The sequence below is a fragment of the Nematolebias whitei genome, chromosome 1 (assembly GCF_014905685.2).
Source record: "Nematolebias whitei isolate Nwh7 chromosome 1, NemWhi1, whole genome shotgun sequence".
NCBI lineage: Eukaryota > Metazoa > Chordata > Actinopteri > Cyprinodontiformes > Rivulidae > Nematolebias > Nematolebias whitei.
Window position 1 is genome coordinate 46773973 of NC_056498.1, and position 14506 is coordinate 46788478.

Below are 14506 nucleotides of genomic sequence, written 5' to 3' on the forward strand. Positions count from 1 at the left end.
ACACACACACACACACACACACACACACACACACACACACACACACACACACACACACACACATCACCCAATGTGCAGCACGAGTTTGGGCGAAGTGGTTCATTCAGTGTCTGAGGAGAACACATGAAGCTGCATTGATTTACTGCTCCAACATATTAAAGCTCTTGATGCTCTGGTGAAAGGGTTCGACCCCCCGTCCACGCTGCACATCCCTCCACTCCTCAGCTACCTCTTCCTGCAGCTCTCACCTTGACAGTGAGCGTGAATCCTGCAGAGTAGAGCGGGTTTTCTCTGTCCAGCTGGCCGTTCACCGTCAGGGACCCGCTTATGTAGTCCAGAGCGAAGACGCTGTTGGTGTTTCCTACACGGGACAACAGAGAGACGGAACGAGTTAAACTAAAGTGGTCATTTAGATAAATCAGCAGAACCTCTGGTTTATGTAAAAGTGGGCAGGAAGGAGGTGGACGTGTACGTTTCCGTTTCGTGCAACGTGCAGAAAGCTTGAGCTGTGTTGCATTTTGTCTCTGCTGAGTAGGCAGAGCACCTTCCGTCTGTCCAGGAACGGTTTCTGCAGCGCCGTTTTTCTCTTTGTTCATATTGAAATGTTGCTTCAGCCATGCGCTCACATTCGATTTACCGAGAGGTCAACCATCATTTATGTGAGACGGTCAAGAATAAAGAAGCGGTACACCGATGTCCCCGTCACTGAGGGATTTTTGAGATAAGTGTTTCTCTGCACTGGAGTTGAACAGGGAATGACGTAAACCTAAATGTTTTTGGTGCGAGATGTCCGAGTGGGCAGGAGTTGCACTGTGGAGAAGAACAGAGGGAGGTTGGTGTTCTTGTCCAAGGCAGCGCAGTGACAGATCATGATGAGTGAAGGGAGCAGTTTTAATCACAACCAAGCCCAATGGAGGAGCCAGGGGGTGGCCAATGGTGGCCTTGGCCACCTTAAGATTAATCATCAGCCACCCCATTTTAGGAAACTATACATTTAAGCAGAATAAAATCTAGAAAGCATAGTTTCCTCAAGTTATATACAAATATTAAATTCTTCTCATCCATCTTTTTTTTTTTTCTGCTTGCTCTCGACGAAAGCCCGTCCCTGCTTTGCCCTTTGTCTTGTGAACCCTTTTCAGAGCCCCTTTTTGCTTACCTTCTGAATTGTAAACTATGGATTTGTTCAACTGGTCTCTCAACGCAATTGATCAAATTTTCTCAACAAGACGACAGGGTGAAGGAGCGCCCTCTTACCTTGGAAACATAAATGGATTTATGATAACTGGATTCTGCTTTTTGGAGTTGGTGGAAATCTGGATTGTTGACAAATGTGGAAACATCAGCAGCTGTTTAAGCTGTCTGGAATGTGTGTCCTGGGCTTGGCAACACTCAGACTGTGCGCAAACTATCTGTGGACCTGTATAAGAGCGGAGCAGGCAGGACTGTGAACTTTGTGGCACTGTTCACGAACAGTTGGAAGGAAAAGATCTAAGAGAAGTTGTAAGCCCGACGTAAGTAATCCCAATTCAACTGTTTGGAGTCGCCATGAGATGAGATGTACTAGAGAGACTGTTAAAGGCAGATGTGGAAATTAAAAAGCTCGGCCTGACCCAAAACAATGTTGAAATCTGAACCTGGCTCTAGCATTGGAAGGCGGACTAGCTCGATTTCTCCTTGGATGTTATGGAAACAAGACGCTCTGATCTCCTCCTCACCCCCTCCTCACCCCCTCCCAAAGGACACGGAACAGTGTCAGAGCTCAACCGTGCTGGCTGTTAAATAACACCTCTTCTCCTCTTATCCCGCTACTGACAACATTAAAAATGTGGGTGGGATAGGTGAAGCACCCACACCTGCCCCCACCATCATTTGCCCCACTCTGGGCCCCTGAGCAAGGCCCTTAACCCCCACCATCTGCTCGCCCAGGCGCCCTTGATGGCAGCTCTCTGCTCCACACAGGGCAGTGGCAGCTCGGTGGCCTGTGGTTGCGTCAGGAAGAACATCCAGCGTAAAATTAATCACCGAGTCTTCATGTGATTTAGTTCGCTGTGGCAACCCCTGAAGAAGAGAGCAGCCGAAAGAAGAAAAAATATTTATATACATGTTCTCACACATACATCAGTTAAAGATGGTATACAGTGTTGTGCTTTCTGGTACAAGGAATTCCATGAACTTTCACCCCATCTACAATGTAAAGTAGAAATACGTAAAAATGATGTTATACGCCCTTTAATCAATTTGGGCATCTAGATTTAATCCCCTAAGCACATCGATACACAGCTGCTTTACCAATATCAATATCTGATCAGTATCACACCCCTGATGTACAAGTACATAAACAAGGCTGCGTATCTGCAGTATTTGCTCACAGCACGTTGATCATGAACCACATCACTTTCTATGATGACATATGTTAAGTCAATGCAGCGCTTATGGACAGGAGTTTTTTTAATTAGTAACACCGGACTGTCCTCATTAACAAGTTCAGGAGTGCCGCTCACTCACCCGCTTCAATTAACTGCATAAAATATCAGATTATGGCCCACTTGAGTCCTCTCCTCATATTTTCTCATCCCCTCTTCTCCTTCACAAATTAGCATCTTGTTAACTTCCTCTGCTGCCCACACTCCTCCTCCCCGATCGCTCTGAGGCATCACGAGGCCATCGGCTGCTTAATTACACCCAGCACAAGCATGAAACCTCTCCCCTGTACATGATTTTTGTTTCTCCTCCCTCTGTCAGCTCAGGTGAATTGAAAACGCTCAATGACCTTTAATTTTCATTGTACTTTTTGAAAAATGAAGCTCTTGTGTGACGTTTGACCCTCGGGTAGGATCGTTAGCGAATCAGGCTAAAGGCAAATATTTGAGCCGACAAAGGGAGTGAGAGACTTGAAACGGATTCGCCTCTGCCTCGTTAATCCAGAACGCTACAAACTGCTGACAACAGCGAATTCTCAGCGTTCACCAGACTCATTTAGGTACAAATCATATTCACAAATAGACGCCTAGCATGCACGTCACCCTCAGCAGCACATGCCACAGTTTCAGACTGGGATTTATCCATGTTGGGGAATGACGGAGTTGTATTTATATAGTATAGTATTTAAATAGTAGGATATAGTTGTAACTATACTCAGTCCTCTTCTCTTATTTATACCTGCTGCCAGTAGGTGTAGCTGCTCGACATCCCTTTTTATGCCGATGACTGTCAAATTTACTTCCCTCTGAAGCACAACGCTGCACCTCCTCTCGACTGCTTGGCTGACATCAGGGACTGGATGGCTTTAAGTTTATTAAATTGTAATAAGAAGAAGACTGAAGTCATGGTGTTGAGATGGGGTAGAGGTAGGGCAGCCGACTTGGAGCCAAAAACTGCGAGTTCGACTACCCGCCATGCCTAAATGTCGTGGTGTCTTTGAGCAAAACGCCTAATCCCAAATTTCTCCCTGGGCGCTTCCAGAGCTGTCCACTGCTCCACCTGGGTGTATCTTACCTGTGATGGGTTAAATGCAGAGAAATAATTTTATCATTTTGTTGTATAGGAACATATAATGATGACACATAGCACTTATTGAGATTAACCTGCACAAATAAAGGTTGAAGAATCAGGAACCACCGTATCGACCTTTCCTCTCTAACTCAGTTTGAGAAACAGGTTGTCACTAATCTGGGAGAGACAATGGACTCATCCATGAAGCTAAACTGTCATGTAAACACGACGGTTAAATCCTGTAGTCTTCAGTTGAGGCGACTGTATAAACTGAAGCCCACACTGTCCAAAATAAATTATGTTATTTACTTTTTTTATATCTTGTACAATTCCTTGTGTATGTTCCTTTGTACTGAAACTTTGGCACAACAATTTCCTACTGGATCAATAAAGTTCTATCTTATCTTATCTTATCTTAATTCATGCTTTCATAGCATCCAGGTTTGTTTACTGCAATGTTCTTCTTTTTGGAATCAGTCAGAACCTCCACTGCACGTTTACAACTGGTTCAAAATGCTGCAGCCCGATTTTTAACTACAGGCAAAACAGCACTCCAGTTCTGGCCTCCCTTCACTGGCTCTCGGTTCACTTTCAAAATTTATTTTAAAATCCTTCTATATGTTTTTAAATCTCTGAACAGCTCTGCCCCCTCTTATCTCTGATCTGCTGCAGCCATATGTCCCACAGCGCTCTCTGAGGTCAGCAGACCAGACGCTTTTACTGGTTCCAGGCAGTCGTTTGAAGCTCAGAGGTGACAGAACCTTCTCTGCTGCAGGTCCAAGTCTGTGGAATGAGTTACCACTGCATGCCAGACGGGGCCCCTCTCTCACTGTTTTTAAATCACGTTTAAAAACTCACTTATATTCCCTGGCTTTCGATCCAGTGTGAGTTAATTTGAACTTGTCTGTATTCTGTCATTTAGTTGTTCTCTATGTATTTTATCCTGTGTCCTTTGCTCGTTTTGTTTCTACAACACTATGGTCGGCCTTGTTGCCGTTTTTAAGAGCTTAATAAATAAAGTGGTATGGTATTTTGTCCAAATCTTAAAAATAACGTTATGCACATGCTTAGAATATATGTTGTGAGGAACTCTCAGCTACTACCTTTTCCCAAATTTATCTCAAAACCGTTATTTTGACTAAATTAGCATTTCTACCTTTGTTTATTATCCAAGCCCACATCTGGGTTTCCGCCCTACGTCTCTTTCAAAGGAAGCACAAAGAGCCCTGAGCTGCATTTTGATGGAGTAAGAAGAAATCTCTCAGTTTGTTGTAAACGTTGAGGTCTGAGCTCCAGAGGAACACGTTCTGATGGCGGGTCCACGGCGTACAACAGCTACGGGTCAACATATTAACCCGTGCCTGTGTTGTGCACGTCCCACTCCCTGCACTGTTATTGCCCTCCACCTCCTCTGGAAGCAGAGGAGGAGTGCTGCAGAGGCAGAGGTGGAGAGGAGATGGAGGGCCGGAGGAAAAAAGAGCAGAGCCTGCGGGTAATTAGGCTGGAAGGAGACCAAAAGGTGGGGAAAGGAGCGCAGGGGACAAAAACTACAGCTGATTAGGTCCAGTTTATTTAAAGCGTACCGAGAGAAAAACGGACCTGAACACATCGCAGAGCTCCTGCTTGGCTCATGGCAGAAACATGACGAAACAGAAAGACTTTTAGATGACGAGAATACGGTTTATCTTACAAACGTAGGTAAATTAAAGACAATTAGAGAAATTGCATTTCCTGCAAAAATGCAGAATGCTTACTGCAGAAAAACAGCTGAAATTAGCTGAAAAAAAAACGTGCTGCAATGTAGATGAAATGGAAGAAGTCAAATTTAGCATAAAAAAGCAGAAAGAACAAATATTTGCTGAATTAGGTTTAAATAAGCAAAAAAATTAGGAAATTAAAGAAAAAAAATCTGAAATTAGCAAAAAAACAAAAAGCTGAAAAGTAGCCGAAGATGCAGAAAAAAGCTTAAACTACCAGAAGGAAGCAGCAAGAGCTGAAATGTGCTACAAAAGTGGAATTGGCAAAAAAAAAAAAAAAAGAGCTAAAATTTGCATAAATACAGCTAAATAGTTGCTGAAATAGCAGAAAAAGCTGAAAAGAGCATAACAAGCTGAAATTAGCATAAACAAGTTAATTAGACTGAAAGAAGGAGAAATGACCATGGAAAACGTGACTTTATCTGAAAACAGCTGAAATTAGCTGAAAAGGAAGAACAAGCTTAAATTAGCAGTAGAAAGCAGAGAGAACATGTTAGCCCAGTTAGGCTGAAAGAAGCAGAAAGTAAAAAAAGTGGAAATTATCTGAAACAAGCTTAAATTAACACCCCCCCCCCCCCCCCAACAAAAGCTGTAAAGTAGCTAAGAAAAGGCAAAAATAAGCTTAAATTAACAAAACGAAGTGGAGAAAGCACATTCTTGCTGAATCAGGCTGAAAAAAATAGAATTGAGTGCAAAAATTGTGTAATTAGCTGAAAAAGCTAAATTCAGCCTAAAACAGCTAAATAGTAACTGAAATAGCAGATAAAGCTGACACTTGCAGAAATAAGCTAAAAGGAGCATAATAAGCTGAAATTAGCAGAAAAAAGTTATATGAAGCACAAAACTGTTGTAGTTAGCAGAAAGAATCTGAAAGGAGCACAAAACAGCTGGAAACAAAATGCTGAAAGTAGCTGAAAAATGTTTACATTTTCACAAGGAAGCTGACAGAAGCTGAAGCAGAACAAAATGTGAAAGGAGAAATAAAAGGTTGTAAACACATCTAAAGATTTGAAGGAGGTAAAATGAGCTCCGTTCAGTTTTGATGAGAGAAAAAAATGGCAGAAAAGGCTAAATATTTCAAAAAGCTAAAGCTGCACCAATACCAAATGTCACAGCAGGATTGTCCTGAAAGAGCTGAATTTTTTGGTACCTAAATTGCTGAAATAGCTTAAAATCTGCAGGACGAGAATCGTGCAGAAATACATACGGAACAGGGAAAGAAGTCGGAATTCGGAACAAAAATATAAACAGGAAAACAATAGTGTGAATGCTTCAAGAACATTCACACAACTAGAGAAACTGCATGGTTGTGCTGATGATTTTGGACATTGATACATCTCGCTCCAGCTGCCGTTAGAAGATAATTAGAGTGAAATCACCGTTTCTCAGTCAAACAGCAGCTCCACGTGCTCCCACTGTGGCAAAGATCGCAGCTTCACCGGTTAAAGAACGATCGTCTGTTTCATGTCACTTCGTCTTAATGAAATGCAGATTTATTTTTGTTTCCAGAGGTTTTGAGCTCCGCCGCTCGTTTCCTGGAAGAGGCTCAGAAAACATCAGGCTGGGAACGTAAAGCCTGAAAGTGTCGGCTCGGTGGAAATGTTACCAACAAGCTTTTCTTCCAACAGCGTCGTCAGGACTCTGCAGATGAAAATGCAGATCATCAGCGATGGGACAGCAAAGGTTGTCCTCTGAAACTCCAACTACGGATCCAGCCTTGCTCTCCACGATCCGATCAGCAGCTGTCACAGCCACAGGATTTAAGAAATGCTCGTTCCAGTAATAAGCAATCGGCAAAATCAGCAATAAAACACCCACTTTATTAACAGCTGAGCTAATTTAGCAGCCATGTAAACAAACAGCACTTCCTGTTTTTAACTTTACTTCAGCTCTTCGTTACAGTTAAACTGGATTTTTCATCCGGTCTGACTCGGAGAGGCTCGGAGCAGAACCGCTGCTCCTCCTCATCCAGAGGAGCCAGCTGAGGTGGTTCAGACATCTGGTAAGGATGCTTCCTGTGCGCCTCCCTAGGGAGGTGCTTCAGGCATGTCTGACTGGGAGGACACCCCAGGAGTGATGGATGGATAAGGATGGATGGATAAGGATGGATGGATGGATGGTGGATTTTCACCTGCAGAGGACGAGCTTCGTGCCTCTGAATGGTTTCACCAGTTTCACTGGGCCCACCAGAACACCGTTCTACTCAAACAGTCGATCTTGAACCCCACCACTAGGCACTCAGCGGGACCTGTGTGAAACACACGTGCACGTGATGCACATGCGCAGAGTCTTTCATTAAAGAGGCTCTGATTCAGTGCTCAAGGGTCGTCTGCCCGGCATCAAACCTCCGCTCAGCTGCGACGACTCTGACCCACGAGACGGACTGAACTGACACGGAGCGACTCATCGGCCTCAGCGGGGGAGGAAATATGATCCTCTTCTAACTGCTGATAGAAAAGTGTTCTGGAGTGATCTGCCAGGACTCGACCCCCCCGGGGGGGGGGAAGACATAACAGCACGCTATAGAATACTGCACGCTTTCAATCTGCATTGGAGGCGCATGGCGAGGAGGCGTCGCTTCATATCGCCCGCTGCTGAAAGGCAAAGCAGAGCGATAGTGTTGTTGTCTCTGTGTGTGTGTGTGTGTGTCTGTGTATGTGTGTGTGTGTGTGTGTGGTGTGTGTGTGTGTGTGTGTGTGTGTGTGTGTGTGTGTGTGTGTGTGTTCCTGCAAACTAAGTTTTCCTCCCTGACGCTGGACTCCGGGGGATTAGCCGTGCTCTCACATTATCAACAGTACTGGACTGGAAAATGAGAAAACATGCAATGATTTTGTCTAAAGCAGGCGACACACTCGAACGCACTCACACACACGCACACACATGCACATGCACACACACGCACACACATGCACACACGCAGCTATTATTTCAAATTTTACAAGGTGCAATAAGTTTAATAGCGAGTTCCTAAATTATAATATGAAAGTATTTCCAACTAGAGAAAGGACTTTTCTGTGAAACGAACGCTGAACGACTTGTGGAGCTGCAGCAGAAGGAGCGGATCAGAAGCTCATCAAACATCCTGAAGTTCTGGTCCAGAACGGACCAGAATATTCTGGACCAGCAGCTGGACCCTACCCCGGTGTGGTCCAGGGTCTCCACCTGCACCGTCGGTCTGCAGGGTCCAGCGCGGGGCTGTGTGGGAAACATCCACCTTCTGTTTTTCTCCAGCCTGCTCCGTGAGGAGAACATTGGAATGAAACAGAAGCTGAAACTAGCAAAACCACAACATGAGCACAACCTTAGGTCGAAGCTAAAAGTGGCTAAAAGCTACCTATAAGTAGCAACATGCTAACAGCAACTAAAAGTTAACTATAAGGGTAAAAGAAGACAAAAACGGCGTGATCGTCCTGAAGCAGATATTAAGGAGAACACTTTTAAAGAGATTATAAATTAGATTATAATAATCTATAAATTAGATTATAATAATCTATAAATTTGATTATAAATGCATTTCTATGAGAAAAATGTTGGTAAATACAATGAAACATTTAAAAAAGTTACAGAAAACAATAGCCAAAGAACTCATCTGCTGGTGGTGCTGAACGTTTTGATACATGAGAAGCTAAAAGAGCCGAAGGTCTGCAGGAGGAGTTTGACTGCAAACCACACAGTGATGCTGAGTCAGCAGTCTCACTAACGTCGGCAACTTTTAAATAACGTCAACAATTATTAAAAACAACAACGTGGATTTCAGACGATTATCTCCAGAAAAACAAGTTTCATCCTCGAATCATCAACAGTGAAGAAAAAAATCATTTTATTATTGATTTCACTCCTGACTCACACACAGGAGGGTGTGTTGGAGGAGTGTGTGTGTGTGAGGAGGAGTGTGTATGAAAGTGTGCACAAGAGTGCATGTGGAGGAGTGTGTATGAAGGAGTGTGTATGAAAGAGTGTGTGCAGCATAAAGAACATGAGGCAGCTGAGGGTTTGAATAGAAAGCATACATTTTCTAGTTATTGTGTATGTGTGTGTGTGTGTGCACGTGTGTGTGTGTGCGTGTGTGCGCGTGTGTGTGTGTGCGTGTGTGTGTTTGCCCTGGAGAAAATGAATGTTTTGTTTGATCTGACGAGTTCAACGTGGCGCTCGACGATGAACGACGACGACTTCCTGAAAGCGCTGATGTTTTGGGGACGGCGTCGTCAGAAGTTGGAGTTATCTCCATGAGCGAGCTGCTGACGAGTGTTTGTGACAGCACCACGAGAAGCAGGAACGTTCCCGTCATGTGACCCGGCACGCAGCCAGCGCTCCGAGGCTCCGGGCTAAGATTTAGCATATTTTGCTAAATGTACACAAATTAGTGTCGCTTCTAAGAAAGAGGCCGGCGGGCTCATCCTGTTAATGACGAGCCATCAGTTACTGTCGTGGAACGATGCTCAGAGTTTGAGCAGCTTCTAGACATCCTGCCTCCTCAGTGAGTCTCAGCCATAACCTGCCATTATTAGTCAGTTAGCAAAATATCACATGATCTGCTGGATGGAACTTAACGAAACTTTCAGGAAATTATCACTGGACACGCATAAACTACCGTTTTGTGCTCACTTCTGCTTCTTTCAGCCTAATTGAGAAAACATGTTTTTTTCTTCTGCTAATTTAAGCTTGTTCTACCTTTTCAGCTAGCTTTTTAGCTTTTTTTTTTTTAGCTAATTTCAGCTTTTTCCAGATAAATTCAAGTTTTTCATGGTAATTTCTGCTACTTTCAGCCCAATTAACTTATTTATGCTAATTTCAGCTTGTTATGTTCCTTTCAGCTTATTTCTGCCGTTTCAGCTACTATTTAGTTTGTGCTAAATTTAGCTTTTTAGCTAATTCCACTTCTTTTTAGCTCATTTCAGCTTGTACCACTTCCTTCTGGTAGTTTAAGCTTCTTTCTGCCTGTTCAGCTACTTTGCAGCTTTTTTTTTCTTTTGCTAATTTCATATTTTTTTAGCTTAGTTCCTAATTTTTGTACTAATTTCTGCTAATTTAAAACTAATTCAGTAAAAAAGTGTTCTTTCTGATTTCTTCTGCTAATTAAGGCTCGTTCTTTCATTTCAGCTGCAATTCAGCATGTTTTTAGCTAATATCAGCTGTTTTTTTTCCAGCAAGTTTTTCAGCAATAAGTAATGCGATTTATCTAGTTGTCATTAAGTGCGTTTGTTTTATGGTTAAAAATCTAGTTTTACTTCAAAATGAGCCCATTGGCGGGCCGAACTGAGCTCATCCGTGGGCCTGATGTCGCCCATGGACCACCAGTTGAACGTCCCTGACCTAAGACGAGCTCAACCTAAAAAAATCTCACAAAGACGATGATATCCGTTTTGTTTTTGTTCATGAGACCATCTTCTTTTTAAACTGTGTTTTGCTACAGTTAACATCTGTCCAGAGTCTTTCTTTGCAAACGGATCAAAAACGAGCAGGTCGGCGGGATTTTTCACGTGCACGTGTTCAGAAAGGCAACCCTTCAGGCGAGCAGAATCCTCCAAGATAAGAGGGACCTTCTTCCGCCAGGAGACAAGTTGAAATACGGAAGGTTAAAAAAAGTGCTGCTGATCCGTTCAGAGCGACAGGTGACGAGCGAGCTCCGTCCCGTCTCATGACCTTGACCGGATCACGAGCAGGTCTGGAATATAAATGAGCGAACGTATTCTTTGAAGGAACGCACATCATCCACAGCTTTACAAGAAGATCTGGGTTGATCTGTTAATGCTTAGAGTAAGTGTTGGGAAGCACCGTCAGCTACTACCACACCAAACTGTATTTCAACATCTGTAAATTTGATTACATTACAGCCAGTTTTAGCTTTGATAAAACTGTTCAGCTACGGCGGCCATCTTGACTAGGGCTGACAGCAAAAGTTCATCAGCTGTAGAAGAGACATCCTTACTTAATTTCTATGCAATTTATTAAAATCTGTCTACTTGTTCATGAGATATTATGCTAACAGACAGTCTAACACACACCCACAGACAGTTACACAAAAATGGAAATAAATCAATTATTAGTAGTTACTGTCAAAACGTGTACACAAGGCTAGCTAAAAGACAAAAGAAGGAAAAAAACTAGCTAAAAATTAAAAGAAGCAGAACACTAGCTTTAAGCCAATAAAATAAAATAAATAAAACAGCAATAGAACTAAAGAATTAGGACACTGGCTAAAGGGAAAAAGTAAAAAAAAAGATGGGTAAAGGCCAAAAGAAGAAAACACAAGCTAAATTTAACTAATTTAAGCCAGAAGCTAAAAGTAGCAAAAGTCTAGCTCAACGCGTAAAGCAGCAAATACCTGGCTAAAAAGTAGCAAAAGGCTATCTAAAAGCTAAAGGCAACAAAAGAGCTGAAAACTCAAAGGAAGTAAAATACCTAAAACTAAAATTAAAAGTAGCCAAACAGTAGCTAAAAGCTAGAAGTAACAGAAAATGCTAAACAAAGTATTTGATGCGGCTTTCAAAAAGAAGAAATGCATTTTAATGGGGGGAAATTTAAGTTTTAAAAAATAACAGTAAAGAGAATAACAGAAAATAAAAGTCGCAGCACCGATCTCCCACATGAGCTGAAGGTTTTGATGTATGAACAGCTAAAATAAATTCTGCAGAAGTAGTTAAGAAATGGGACAGAAAAAACAAAAACAAATAAAAAAACAGTCTTAAAGCTGAATGAGTTTCAAACAATTATAATTCTGCTGCAGCAAATAAATCAATAAAAATAAAACAGATCATTTATCTTATTTTTTATTTAAAGTTTTTGGATTTTGCCTGATTTTAATCACTCAGTTCGACCTAATCGTGTTTATTTATTGCTGGTAGATAAAAGCCTGACGACCTCCTGTACAAAAAAATCAGACTTTATTGGGACTGAACTTGGTCCCTGCCAGACGAAACAAAACTTTGGATCATGTTGCGATCGGCGCTCCTGAAACACTAATCTGTCCTCTCGGAGAGATTACCCAGCAGCCCGCTCTGAAGAGCCTCGGAGCGTCTAATTGAAAACCCGGAGAAATCCCACGGACGCCACGGTAACAATAAGGACTTCCAGAGGAATTAAAAGTATTAGTCCTGGTCGTATTACAGCCTGCCTGCTGATGCAAGATACGAAGGAAGGACACGGAATGGAAGCGTCTGGGCGTAGCGGCACTGACCGATAAAGATACATAGAAGGCCGGACAAGGGAGAAATAATCGCCTTTACTACTTATCAATCTGTTCAGGCAGGAAATGGCGTGGCCATACTCGCCTGACCGCTCTGCTTTTGAAGATTCAGATGGTGGAAGTCATCTCCCCTCAGACCCATGGAGACGAGCAGGTTGAGTTGTATCACAGCTGAGGCAACATGAGCCGAAGAATAAGGCCATCGAAGGCAGGCGAAGCCTGTAGCAGTGCTGTTTGAGTTCAGGTAAACATGAGCTAATGCTGAGTCATGGTTTTTCTACAAATTAAATTTGTATACATCCTTTTTTGCAACCAACTACTTCATAATTTGTGTGTTATTTTTAACATTTAGTAAATAAAAATATTGGGTTCATATTGGAGATGAGTGCTATGCTTGGTTTAATTTAATAGTCGTATTTTTAGTAGAGCCCCACCGATATATGGGTAAGACCGATAATTTAGGTCGATATAGACGGGGTCCGGGGACCTATCGGTATCAGTGATAATTGTCCCATTATGCACCGATATAAGTACTTCTAATTTTCATCCCTAAAATGCTGGAACCAGCTGTAATTGTGCAATGTAGCCAGCAGAGGGCGAATGAAGACTACTTTCAAGTCATCCCCGTTCACTGAAGTTTCACTTTCAGCACAGCCGAAAAAAGGAGCAATACTGTGTGTAGCGTATTTTGCTGAACAGAGCATGGTAAGTTTATTTTAACCGATCTAAATCAACAACAATAAATTCTCGTCAATTCTCCAATCTACTTGTTATTAGCTACGTGCCTCTCAAGTTAGCAAGCTAACATTTAGCATAGGCTATTGTAAAACTTTATCCAGAACAATAAATCTAACGTAGCGGTAAAAAATACATCTGTGTTAGTAACGTCATCTTTGTTGTCCTCTATGAAATTAATTGTTTGTCTGAAATCTTTACTTCTCTACAAAGAAAAATAAGCACAGCTGCAGTCAATGCTAATTAGACCTTCACCATACGTGACTGACTGGTTTAACAATTAACAGATAAGGGCGTTTCTTTGTCTAATTTATGTTTTGTAACGCACTTGAAAACTTTATGGTGAATAGCAGAGGATAGAAAATGTGAATGCAACATTAGAAAGACTGGATTTATGACCAGTGCACCACTTGTAAACCTGCTGTGGGACTACGTATAGCGTGGATCTGATTAGCTTAGCTTCATGGTTGCTAACAGCTGCGCTAAATAAACAAGACCCACTGCGCTTGCTGTTTTCTTAGATTATTGGGGATGGACAAAGCTCAAAATTTTTCAGCCATTTTATCAATTACCAGTGATCACCTTCCCCTCCGAATATCGGTATTAGCGATAGCCAAAATTTCCATTAAGGTTGGGCCCACTTTTTACCTTAACTTATAAAATGAGATTTTCCATTAAAAAACAGTGATCTCTTCAAATAGTTACAATTTAGCCAACTTTTTACTACTTTTAGTTTTAGTTACCTTTTGGCTAGGGAGTGGTGGCCCAGAGGTTAGAGAAGGTGGGCCTGTGATCGGAAGATCGCCGATTCAACTTCTGGTACAGACAACATCAAAAATGTGGGTGGGATAGGTGAAGCACCCACACCTGCCTCCACCCTCATTTGCCCCAATCTGGGCCCTTGAGCAAGGCCCTTAACCCCCCACCATCTGCTCCTCCGGGCGCCCTAGATGGCAGCTCTCTGCTCCACACAGAGGGCTGTGGTAGCGCGGTGGTCAGTGGTTGCGTCAGGAAGGATATCCGACGTAAAAACAATTGCCAAGTCGTTGTGCGAGTTAGTTCGCAGTGGTGACTCTTAAAGCAGGGAGCAGCCGAAAGAAAAAAGTTTTTAGTTACCCTTTGGCTACTTCTAACTTAAAGCTACCCTTTTGCAACTTTAGCTTTTATCTAACTTTTAGCTAGTTTTAGCTGTAAGCTACCATTGTGCTACTTTCACATCTTTTGTCATTTAGACAGTGTTTTGCTTCATTTAGTTAATGGGTTGCTCCTTATAGCTAGTGTCCTGCTCTCTTTAGCTACTGTTCTTCTACTTTAGCTAGTGTTCTGCCCCTTTCAG

The 14506-nt window shown here is 42.4% G+C and overlaps 1 protein-coding gene across 1 annotated transcript in view; it reads right to left on the reverse strand.

The window, feature by feature from the left end:
- Positions 1-14506, reverse strand: part of cdh23 (cadherin-related 23) — a 275500-nt gene that overhangs the window by 151083 nt on the left and 109911 nt on the right. Inside the window, exon 9 of the mRNA XM_037677972.1 lies at positions 249-361. Within this exon, the coding sequence (XP_037533900.1) occupies positions 249-361 (113 nt within the window). The remainder of the gene's footprint in view (positions 1-248; positions 362-14506) is intronic.